At 37.5% G+C, this 12,847-nt stretch overlaps 1 protein-coding gene across 1 annotated transcript; it reads left to right on the plus strand.

Moving 5' to 3' along the window:
- Positions 1 to 363: 363 nt before the first annotated feature.
- Positions 364 to 8,719, plus strand: LOC124372814 (lipase 1-like; the record flags this gene model as incomplete). Its single annotated transcript, XM_046831221.1, has 4 exons — positions 364 to 553; positions 3,169 to 3,277; positions 5,795 to 6,039; positions 8,265 to 8,719. Coding segments are annotated over 4 exons (999 nt in total), but the record flags the coding sequence as incomplete, so codon positions are not given.
- Between the last annotated feature and the right edge of the window lie 4,128 nt (positions 8,720 to 12,847).

The raw sequence follows: 12,847 nt of genomic DNA on the forward strand, positions 1-12,847 counted from the left end.
TTAGTCTAGTCTGGTTGTCCCTCCAGTTGACAAATTCTTACATGGTGTAGGAGGTGTGGTGCTCCAGCAACCACTCAATGAGATGCTTCTTGAAGGTTTTTTTCTTCATGAATTCTTTTTAACTCTTCAGGTAGGAAGTTGAACTGCCTGGCTCCTGTGTAGCACGGTTTCTTCTCATAGAAGGGAATGTGGTGAATCGACAAAGTTTGTGTTTGTTTCTAGTGCTTGTGTATTATATTTTTTAGTTATGTAAGATTTAATATGAGTTTTCTTGTAAAATCGAGTTATACTTTGAAGAATGCTTTAAATACAATATTTATTTACCTATCAAGTAAAAGATTTATACTAACAAAATGTTTACAGATAGAGCTGGCAAAGTCAGCTGGATTCCCAGTAGAAGAGCATCGCACTGTTACAGAGGATGGATACTTGATAGTCCTCCATCGTATACCTCCACTAGCCTCCATACGGGAACAGAGAGTTGTCATCTATATCCATGGTCTCTTTGCAAGCTCCCTTGACATGGTCATCAGAGGCCGAAAAATGGGATTCGGTAATCATTCATTTGATTAACATTGAGATTGAAGAGATAGTCATAAAATATAATGAAGTACTTTAAATCAAATATCATAAATCTTCTGAATTCAACATATTTTGGGATGGTGATAGCTCAGTTAATGTGTAAACAACTTGCTTTGGTTAAAATGTTACTTTAAAATACCTTTGAACATATTTTGTTTATTATTAATTATAATTAACTATTAATTAGAGTTTTAACGTTTAATTTTACTTAGAGTAAATCTTTTAAGTATTTACTAGGTAGTATATAGTGTTTATTTCACACAGTCAATCCTTGAAACAATCAGGATTATGTATCTAAATATATACATGATATGTAAATGGTTCAAATGAATCCTACAACTTCAACAACAAAACAAAACTTTACTTGTTTAGTAATGTTATATTGCACGTTTTCAACTTCTTTTAATTAAAGTGTAATAATATTCTGTATAGTAATCAAACTACTTAATAAAGCGCTTTGGACTTTATGAATGATGGCAGACATCATATCAGGTGAATGTGTTTGTGCTGTTTTGCTTCAAAAGAGTACTGAATAAGGGTGTGGAATGTGTTGATAATTATATGAGATGGTTTCATCCTGTATGTGTTGTTGTGACTTCAAAGTTGAAGTCTAAATACCAAAGTATAATAATATCACTGCTAATACACAAAAATTGTGAAACTGTGATTAACTGACTGCACCACATTACCAACATAGTTTCCTATTTTCTCTTCAAAACTGACCTCACGGCTTAACAAGATTGCCAGCAAATTCCATCTCTTACTCCAAAAACTAGACAAGGTTGACAAGATTGATAATTTATCTTCTGGAATAGAAGAGGGTAACAATAAAACAAAACCACCAATTGTTGGAATCAAGAGTTTCAACATACAAGATTGAGATCTTAACATTTAAGACTTGCAAAAGTTTAGAAAGAATCTATCTCTGGGAGGCACTACTATCAATGTAAAAACTTTGTACATGATCTGGAAGAAAGTGTGGAAGGTATATATATATATATATCCTTGAAACATTCCGGCACAATGACGAGCAGGAAAAACACTTTAGAAAAATAATATCACCATTTTTTTCTTTATGTTTACATAGTTTCCTCAGCAAATCCTTCTTTGGCAGTAACTGAATCAGTTGACCCCCAATCAACGATTTGATCTTCACCATCCACAAAGAAAACCAAATTGGTTCGGACAAAAGAGATTATTTACAATGAAACAGCTTTACAACTGTTCTTTGATTCAAAACTAACTTATTTTACTAAAAATTGATTTTTTCTTCAACCTTCTTTTCTGAGTTAATTATTTTCCAGGCAGCTTTTCATTTATTTTTTGAATTCATAATATATTTCTCATTGAATAATGTTTTCTCTAATTTAATTTTAGATCCATACAGATTTTTTTGTTCTTGTGTACACATTTTTATATTGTAGTTCATGAATTATTGTACCTTTACTGTTCTTAAGCTTACCCATATTTTCCAATTCTTTTGTATACCATTTACTAATTAACCTATTAGTATTGTCACTATTTTAAACTTAATATCTTTAATAGGGCAGAACACATTAAAAGTGCTTGTCAAAACAAAGTTAAAATAATCAAATACCGTATCTACTTGAGCAACACTTAGTAGCTATGACCAGTCTACTTGGTCAAGTGTTTCCTTGAAATTTTCAGTAGCATGCGGTGTTACCGTCCTAATTGTTATGGTTAAAATTCATTTTTTTATGACTGAGTTTGGAGCACCAATTGTGTGAAAATTTGCGTTAACTGCTGTATGGTCTGATAAATAACAGGTTTCCTTAACATTACAAGTTACAGTAACTTTTTTACATTAGTATCTATATTATTAAGGCATGCCTCATCCCTCGTGTTTTCTAGATTCAAACAATACATGATATGGAAGCGCAGTAAATTGAAAAAAGAATCTACCTCAACAGCATTTTTTCCAATTGATATTTAAATCATCATAATATGACAAACTTCACATTACAATACAAATTAGTGGCCAACAGAGAAATAACTAATTTGGGTACAAAACTGATTTTTTAATTATTTAAAAAATAAAGAAAATAATGACATAAATTTGATTATAAAATTAAACTTTTTGAAATGGCTGTTCTTTCTCTGTAAGAATTGTATAGAGAAAGAAAGTTAGTCTTTAGTCTTTCTTTCAATTGCCATTTTACCTCCACAATCATTAGAGAATCACAATTTTCACAGGACATCAATGGTACTCTCCTTAAAAAGGAAATACAATTTTAAATTATCTATAGAGGAGCTATCTATAAAAATCAGATCCATAATATACACCTCTGTGGAACAATTGTTAAGTAAAGGTTAAAATAAATTTTACTTTACAAGATTTAAAAACTAACTTTCCACTAGATTAACATTCCAGTTTATATCTTTTAAAAACCAAAATTAATTCTTTAAAACAAATCTGTATTTAAAAATTAAGAAATCATGTTTTTTTTACCTCCAATATACATACAAGTATTGTAAGTAATTGTATATACAAGCACAATAGTATGATGAAACTATCAGTTTTATATATAGATCAGTACCACATTAACACACTTGTCTTGGTTGTAGGCTATCAGCTGTCTGAGGCAGGATTTGACGTTTGGCTGCCTAATCTGCGGGGCAGTACTGATAACCCAATCACAGTAAATGTTACCAAGAACAACCCTTGGGACTTCAGGTAATTAATAAAATAAGGAGTCAGGAGTATTTTACATATTTAAAACCATGATCTTTCCTTATCAAAGTAAATAAAAGGTAAGAATAAAAAGGAGAACTGATTCTTCATTGAATATAATAATGATGGATAAAGTAATAATTAAAGATAAGAGATAGGTAATTTTAAAGTTTCAGGAAAAACAGAAATAGAAATATTGTTTTCAATAAAACTAGCTTATATTCAACAATATTTATTTAATATAAATGCTCAATATTTTTTTTAACAGATCTTGATCTATAAAGGTTACAGCAGGCAGTTGAATCCGGCAGTTTTGGCTTTGGATGTCTCTGCCTGTTCATCATGCTCAACTACCATTGACTAAGAGTTCCAGACCTTTGGGGCCCTCAGGTACATTCCTCTGTCCTGGAAAGTATACAAAGTGACGTTTATACCAAAGCAGGAGAGGTCTAGCCTAGATTGGCTTGTTCTGTAGGCCGATATATCTGTTCTCCTTTCTTCTCAAAACCATGGAGAAGATGATAGCAAGGTTTGTTTGGAAGGGATCTCTCCTGGGCCTCTACATCCAAAGCAGCACTCTATGAAGATCATGTGACTTAGCCTTGCATCAATTGGTAGGATTGAGAAGGCGCTAGCAGTAAAATATATAGCCATAGGTTTTTTCTGGATATCGAAGGAGCTTTTGACAAAACAGGCACTCAGGTGATTGTCAATGTGGTCTTGAGATGTAGTATTGATGGTCAAATATGTGACTGGATAAGGGCCCTACTCACGAATCAGGGTGGTTACTATGACTCTTATGGGAGCGAGCATTAGTGCAAGGACTATGAGGGGCTGTTCCCAGAGTTTCATCCTTTCTCCGCTTATAGACGACCAGCTAGTGTCTTTGAACAACAGTGGTGTGTCTTCGCACAAGGGTATGGAGATGACATTTTTATTCTTGTGAGTGGCAAATTCAACACAACAGTTATGGAATTGACCAATGGTGCTGTGAAAATGGTGAGAAACTGGTGTGATGGGATGTGTCTTAGTCTCAACCCCACCAAGGCTGCCGTGGATTGCCTTTACAAGAAGGTGTCAGTTGGAACCTATTAATCCATTTTTATTGAAAGGCTCTTCCATTGAGATAAAGTCTAAAGTATAGTACCTGGGTGTCATCCTTGACAGAGTCCTGAACTGAAGACCATCTGGTTAGGATTGTTGTCAAAGGGAAGTGGTATTTGATGCTATGCAGACATGTGCTTAGGGTCTTAAGCTGAGTCTTTGGTATTGACTTTATGTCTCCATTATCAAACCTGCATTAATGTTTGGGGCTGTCGTCTGTTGGCCAGAAATGGAGGCCAGGAGCTGGTGGTCCCTATGGGTTCTAAAACCACACTTTTTCAGGCAGAAGTCATAGCCATTATGGAATGTGCTTGTGAGAGAATCTTAGTCTGCGGTATTAATAGGAGTAAGACGATTCGAATTTTCACAGATAGCCAGGCAACATTAAAGGCATTGGACTCTTGTGTGTACAACTCCAAACTTGTCTATGATTGCTATCAAGTCGTCTCTTCCCTTGGTATAATCAACAATGTGACTCAATGTGACTGTTGGGTTCCTGGTCATGAGGGGTTCTCTGAGAATGAAAATAGCTGATGCCCTAGCCAACTTAGGTTCATTCAGCGTCCAACATGACAGGGGCTTCAACCTTTCTGTGGTATGTCTAGGTGTGAATCCTTTGATCTCGTAGTGGGTTCACGCTGAACATGAGAGAAGGTGGAGGTTGCATCCAGGTCTGAGAATGAGCAGATTGGTCCAACAGTCACCTTCCCCCAGGATGGCATCTAAGTAGAACCAATGTCTTCCCGAGTTGTGGATGTAATTACAGAGACATGGTCACCTGAGGAAGCATCTTCACAGAGTCGGCATTTTCAAGAGGATGTGTAGAATGTGTGATAAGCAGGGGGAAACTGCTGAACACCTGCTTTTTGACTGTCTTGGAATAGCAAGGGAGTGCTATGCCAGTTTTGGTAGTCTGGACAAAGGTGATGATTTCCCCAGGAGGACCTGATCGGTTGTTCTCTGTGGTTTGTAAAGCTGCTGAAACCGTAAAAATCCCTTGAGCCTTAAGTGTATGACAATAGGCCACTCCTTAAAGGAGAAGAAGAACAATATTTATAACATCACAAATTGATTTTTAAATTGTAATAAAACTAAAGTTATACATTTTTATTACAATTTTTTGTATTTTACACAAAAATAGTTTTGTCCAATAAATTATGAACATCCTATATATGGGGCACAAAAATGGAATATCTTTTAACATATTTAATTAGCATACAAAAATGATTATTTTTTAAATTGTGTTAAGAGTATCTCAAACATTTTAATGGAGCACAGTTTGGTAATCTAAATAATATTCATGTATTTGAACATAACTGTATGTCTAATATTAACAGAGTTTACATTATCAAACCCTTTAGAATTTACCTTGTGTTCAAACTATTCAAAACCTAACAAATTCTTCTTGTTGTCCAGTTGGGATGAAAATGCACGGTATGACTTCCCAGCTATCATGGATTATGTGCTAGCCACCACAGGGACCCGTAAAGTGTCTACAATAGGAATGTCTATGGCAGCCAATGTTGTGCTGGGAGGAGTGGCCCTGCGGCCCCAATATAACCAAAGACTAGGTTGTATGGTGTTCTTCGCTCCGACTGCTCGTATGAAGTACACAACAAGTTTTGTCCAGATTTGCAGCTCCTCACTGGCAATGGTTTCAGGTGAGTTATACCTAGAAGTGTGGTAGCAGCGTATGATATAGCGTATGATATGATAAGCCCTTTCATACACCTACCTACTGGTACCTAAATATTTTCTGGATTCTTTATTTAGCTGGGTTTGTAAGAATCCTTGGGATAAATCCAGTGTTGTCAAGTATTTAATTCCTATGATTCTTTTTAATACGTCATCTATATTTATTGGTGATTTTCGGCCTAGTATTATATGTTTGATTCAAATTTCTACTATCCAGGCATATTATCAATGACAAATCCTATTTTACCACACATTTACTAATGGGTTGGAGTATGAGCTATCCGATTCTTCAATTATATATCCCTTTAACATATTATCTATTTCTTTCGTTACTCGTTTCTTTCGTTCTGAAAAAAAAAACAAAATGGCTGACACTTAACATTCACTGTGAAAGTGCTCCTCATATTAGTGCAGTTTATTAGTAGGTAAACCCAACAAATTGCTTACTAAATACTCACTCACCACCACAACTTCAACAGCAACTGTAAGTGTTACAACTATAATATAATACAAATATAAAAGATAAAGCAAGAATACATTGAAAAAACTAATACCACAGAGCTGACCTACATTAAGAGGCAGCAATTTCACATGAAACTCATATCCAACTTCAAGAATATACCACTCCTGAGAGTAGCAAAAGCACAAATCTCTGCATAAATTACAAATAGCGTAGTTTTAATTAAGTGATGTCAAACACATAAGCGACTAAACACGATTATTTTACCACTATCAAGACAACCTCACAGGCGCTACACAACACCATATGTGACAAGGCCGCTGACCCAAATACCGCATCAGCAGTGCTACACCATATGTGACGAGGCCGCTGACCCAGAATACCGCGTCAGCAGTGCTTATGCTACGACAACACCTTTTAGCTGACTGCAGTACAACTAACACTGTACTGCTTCTATCTGGCTGACAAGGAATTGATTACCCATAAATCAAACACATTTATTTTCAACTTCTGACTAATTCTGACCACTAGAAGTCTGCCAATTAACTTGACAAGGTGTCTCAGTGGTGATGAATTGAGTAGTTGCCACTGAGTACCCGTGTCTAGTAATACACTGGTCTACAGTATCTTACATTTTTGACATGGTTATTGACTACCTTAAATCAATCTAAATTTTACAGTGCAAATTCCTTATACCTGACCTTTTTTTAATTACTGATACTCTTAAGAATGCCATCAAAAATATCCCTGTGGTATATGCTCAATAGGAGTAAAATACTCAGGATTAAAGTGCACTGGTACATGTGAATTGTGGTATCATGCTGGCTGTCAGAATATCAGTGAAAAAACTCTTAAAAAAATGTCCTTCAATAAAATAAAATGACTGGAAAATGCAACAAATGTAATACAGACTCTTCAAACCTACTTTCTCAAGTGACAGCTGATTCAAATATAAGCTTCCCCCTGTAACACAAACATGAACAATGGTTCTGATTCTCCAAACATTTCTATTAAAGAACTTGAACATAGCCTAATTGAGAACAACTTTTTTGAAAACACAGCCAGTGAAGAGGGAATGCTTGAAATGGCTGCAAAAATAGGCTCTGTACTACTCAACGAGAATAATACCTTGAAAAGAACAAAACATCAGACTCAAAGCTGAACTTGCTAGCTGTGAAGAACAGATTGAAGAACTTAATAATGAAAAAGAAAGATACACAGAGAGACTAGAAGCACTACAACGCTGTCTAGACGATATGCAAACTTCACTTGATAGAGAAACCCAACTGCGACGGAAAAAACCAAGATACCTTTGATGAGACATGAGTGTAAAATGGGGCAAATAATTGATGATTACATTTGTAAGATGAATGAGAAAGACAAAATAATAAAAACCCTGCACGTTAAATTTGAAAATCAAATCAACATCAATATGTCCAAATCAACCATCAGTACCGCTTCTCAGACCCAAGGCATCGAGAATGATCCCTCATCTGCAACAGCCTCTCCATATCTGCTGCTCCAAATCCTAAACATAAATAAAAAACAAGAAAATATGGAAAATATGATGATAGCATTGTCCTTCACAGCTTCAACAGTTGTCTACTAATCAAACAAAACAGCTCAGCAATTTGGATCATTTACCTGTGGAGATTAAACCTATCTGCACTCAAAATTTAAATTATGACCTGACTAACCCCGGGACAAATGAATCACTGACTTCGACCCCAGGAGCCAGACAAACCTGCAGACAAAAACTGAACGAAAGTACATTGACTAACGCCTATCCAACATCAACCCCAGGAGCCAGACAAACCTGCCGTCAAAAACTGAACAGAAGCACGATGACCAAAGACTACCCAACATCGACCCCAGGAGCCAGACAAACCTGCGGTCAAAAACTGAGCGAGTTGAAAAAACCTTCTACTAACAATAAAAGAAACAACGTTTTCAGTGTTTCCTTACAGGTAGCAAGATTTACAGCTAATAAGGACAGGCAAGGGGGTGTGAATCCAAAAATAAAAGTGCTGGCAAAGAAACCGCCAATAACTGCAAAAGTCCGCAGTCACAATGAAGCTCTAGAAGAATTCTTCGTAAAGCACATAGAATTCTACAAAAAAATCAATGAGAGCTATAAAAGTAGTGCTATTGAATTAGAATTGCTGCCAAAGCACTCTGAAACCTAACCCTTCAGATGAACCTTGCACACAGATGGCAACCTCCTCAACAGGTCCTTTTTTTTAGAGGACAGCCACCTGAAAAAGGCCAAAGAATAACAATTAACACTCAAAGGCCTGGTTTGGATGGAGAAAACATATTGTCGATTTTCCATCAAAATGTCGACCGCATCAGTAACAATAGACAATAGACAATAGACAATAGACAATATTCTTTTAATGACATATTCGTAGAGAACAGTACATTGTGTCAATACAAAGTGTTTTAAAAAACAGGTTCAGGTGTTAAAAAATTCTTTTTCTGTGTAGTAAGGATTTTCTTGCAGCCATATGGTTAGTTGATTCTTGAGCCTCTTGATTGGTTCTTTCTTGAGATGTTCTGGCAGATGGTTGAAATAGACTGCACCTTTATATGATGGCTTCTTCCCATATAGACTGAGGTGGTGAGGTGGTAGTGTGAAGTTCGCAGCATGTCTAGTGTTGTGGCAGTGTATGTCTCTGTGTCTGGTCTGTGCTGTGGTGACTGCATGTAGGACAACTTCTCGAATATGGAGTGACACAACTGTGAGGATCTTGAGCTCCTTAAAGGCATCTCGACAGCTTTCTTGTGGGGCAATGTCTGCAAGACACCTTATTGCTCTTTTTTGTTGTATGAAGAGCCTTTCCATGTTGGCATTAATTGTTCCCCCCCAGGTTGCTATGCCATACCTGAGGTGGGATTCAAATAAAGAAAAATATGCTGTTTTTGCTGTTTCCAGGCTACTTATTTGTTTTAACCTCCTTATGACATAGGTGCTGGAGGCGAGCTTCTTGCAGAGGTGATCTATGTGGGCTGTCCAGGCCAGGTTGGAGTCTATAGTTACCCCAAGGTGTTTGGTGTTATTTTTTGGATTCTATGCCCGGTAATGCTATGTTGGTGTTGTTCTTATTTTTTGTGGTAAAATTTAGCTGGACTGTTTTCTTTTTCGTTCAGGACCAGTTCGTTTGTGGTGCAATATAGTCTAGTAGTGTTGAGGGTGGTGTGTATGTTTCTGGTAAGTGTTTTCTGCTGATCTATTGGCCAGTGTGAGCACTGTGTCGTCGGCGTACATTACTGTATGGCAGTTGTCCTCCAAACAGGCAGGAAGGTCGTTAGTGAAGAGGAGGTACAGCACAGGGCCCAGGACTGAACCTTGTGGGACTCCTCGTTGCGCAGTGGTGGGTTCAGATTTGATTTTTTGTTTGATGCCATTTTCTGTGTATTGTATCTCCACAAGCTGTTTCCTGTCATATAAGTAGCTGTAGAACCACTTAGCCTCTGTCCCAGTCACTCCAAGGGTGTTTAACTTTGTGAGTAGTCTGTTATGACTGAGACAATCAAAGGCTTTACTGAAATCTAAGAAAAAACTTGTTACAGTGTTTCCCTCTTCTAGTTCGTCGATTACATGTTTCTACAAGTTGTATCAGGGCAGTAGCGGTTGACCTCCCCTTTAGGAAACCGTGTTGTTGGCCTGTGAGGAGGTTATTCTCTTCTAGGTGGAGGAGTAGCCTGTCGAGGACTACCTTTTCTATTATTTTAGAGAAAGTCGGGATAAGTGAGATGGGTCTGTAGCTACTAGTGTTGGTAGTTTCGCCATTTTTGTATTTTGGATAGGACTTTAGCGGTTTTTAGTAGATCTGGGAAGATTCCTTGTTGGAGGGATTTGTTTGTGATATCTGCCAGAGGGATGGTTAATTCTTCTACACAGATTTTCGTCAGTTTTGCTGATATTTCATCTATACCCGAGGAAGTTTTTTGGCTTCAGGGAGTTAATGGCATTTTTTATGTCATTGTGGGTTACTGGTAGAAATTGCAATTCATAATTTACTTCTGGCAATGGGTCTTCGTTTTGTGGGGTGTTAAGCCTGTTATGGTGGGTTTGGAGTGTTCTTTCCGCTACTGTGGCAAAAAAAGTTATTGAAGCAGTTTGCAATGTCTGTTGGGTCTTGGGTTGTTCCATTGTCGAGTTGTAGTTTCCATTCTCTGGTTGTGTTAGGTTTTGCGTTTCGCTCATTATTTATAATTTGCCACAGAGCTTTAGGCTTGTTGTCAGCCTGTTCTATGTGAGCAGCTGTTTGCTCTCGTTTGAGGAGCTTGAGTCTTAGGTCATACTCTTTTTTCCTTGCTGCTGTTTCGATCTTGTCCTCAGCTCTCCCTGTACATTGTTCTCTTTCCAGTGCTTGGATGTATGCTTTTTTCAGCCTTGTGCACTCGTCATTCCAATGAGTTCTCTTGTTAAGTGGTCTTCTTCTTGTTGTTGTTAGTGGGCAGGTATTATTCAATGTTACTTGTAGGATTTCATGAAAACTATTGTAAGGCCTGGTTGGCGTCGGCTGTTAAGAGTACGTTATCCCAGTTTTGGCACTGTAGGCTTGATTTGAATCGATCTGTAGACTTTTTGTTGAATATTCTCTTCTTCTCATTTTCCAGTGGGAGATGGTTTCTCTCTGTTTGAACTGTAATTTTTTTGCGCCGTGTGATCAGAGAGTCCCGATGGTAATTACTGCTGTTTGGATTAGTTGTGTGTCTATGTTTGTACAGATCCAGTCAATAGATTTTGCAGATTCAGCAGTGATTCGTGTAGGTGGTAAACTCTCTCTGATTATGTCAAAGGAGGAGAGGAGTTCTTCGAGCTTGCTGTTGTCACTGTTTGCCACAAGGTTGTCAACATTTACATCTCCCATTAGGATTGTTTTAGTTTTCGTTTGCAGTGCTCTTTCAAGTTGGTCAAGTAGAATGTCAATTGCGTTGTTCAGGTTTGCACTTGGTGGTCTGTAGACTCCAAGTACTTTGACTACTTCCTTCTTTAGTGTTATTTGAAATAAAGCTGTTTCACAAATCAATTCAGACTCGGTCCGCTTGTATTCAAGAGTATTATTTGATTTTCTAGTCCTTTTTTGGCATACCCTAGTACTCCCCCTTTTTTGTGGGCTTTCCTTGTGAAGCCTCCGACCAGGGAGTACCCCTCCAAGCACATGTTTTGTAGATTTTCCTCAGGGATGCCATGTTCTGTTATTATTATGAGGTCTGGGCGTTGTTCATTCAGGAAATGGGCCAGCCTATCTAATTTGTTTGAGAGCCAATTTATGTTTTGATGTATGAGGGTGATTTTGTGGTGGTTACGAGATGTCTGAGTGTTTTGTTGAGGGGGTCTCGTACTTTTAGTTTGCTCTTGGCTTTTTTGAGGCATGAATTCAGGAAGATTTGTGTTGAGGATTTGCGTTTGTGTTTTTTTTTTTCTACAGGAAACTGGCTTGTGGCTAAAAAATGGGCTTGTGGTGTATTTTCCAAGGGGTGCTCTACACTATGCCTTGCTAAGGTTTTCTTGGTCAGTTTGGGATTGTAGGTGTGGGTTGTTTCTTTCCTTGGACGTACGTTGTACGTAAGGGATATCTATAAAGAAGTCTATCAGTTGAGCTGAGTTAAAAGTGTTTGCCTTAATAATCCATTTGCTTAGTGTGTCCTTTCTAGTTGGTGTGATGTATATGAAGGAATTGGTATGTCTTGTTATTGCTACTAGGCAGTGAGGAAGTGAGTCATATATGTCTTCTGGTTTGCTGGAAGTGCGTATTAGTGCTATGTCTTTGGCCTGTCTTCCTTGGAATTCATGGATTGTTGCTGTTTTGTAGCCGAGTGCAGTCAATTCACGTTTTTCTGATTGTTTAAAGACAAGGCACGTGTATTTGTCTTTTTCTAGGATTTTATGGAGGTTTTTGAGGTTATCCGCTGTTATGAGACTCAGTTCCATTTCAGCCTGACTTGTTGTCTTCATTCCCTGGCTGTAGTAGTTTGAGAGAAGGGCTGTGGTTGTTCTAGTGCATCTGAAGGATATGTTGAGCACTTTTGAGATAGTCGCTATGTCTGTAATTTTGTAGAACTTGACTTCATGGTTTGTTCTGTTTATGTATGGGATTTGATTAGTGTCCCCAATGAGCATCACTTCAGGCACTTTAGCGAGGTTGGCTGCGAACAGGATCTCTCCAGCATGTAACATGAGTGCTTCATCGATGATAAGTCTTTCATATCTATTTCCTTGCTGTAGATGAAGTGTGGAGTTAATCAGAAATGAATGAACTGTTCGGAAGGAGTCATTGGCATATTTGCTCTGGTCTGGATGT

This window comes from Homalodisca vitripennis, unplaced genomic scaffold (assembly GCF_021130785.1).
Source record: "Homalodisca vitripennis isolate AUS2020 unplaced genomic scaffold, UT_GWSS_2.1 ScUCBcl_4099;HRSCAF=10048, whole genome shotgun sequence".
NCBI lineage: Eukaryota > Metazoa > Arthropoda > Insecta > Hemiptera > Cicadellidae > Homalodisca > Homalodisca vitripennis.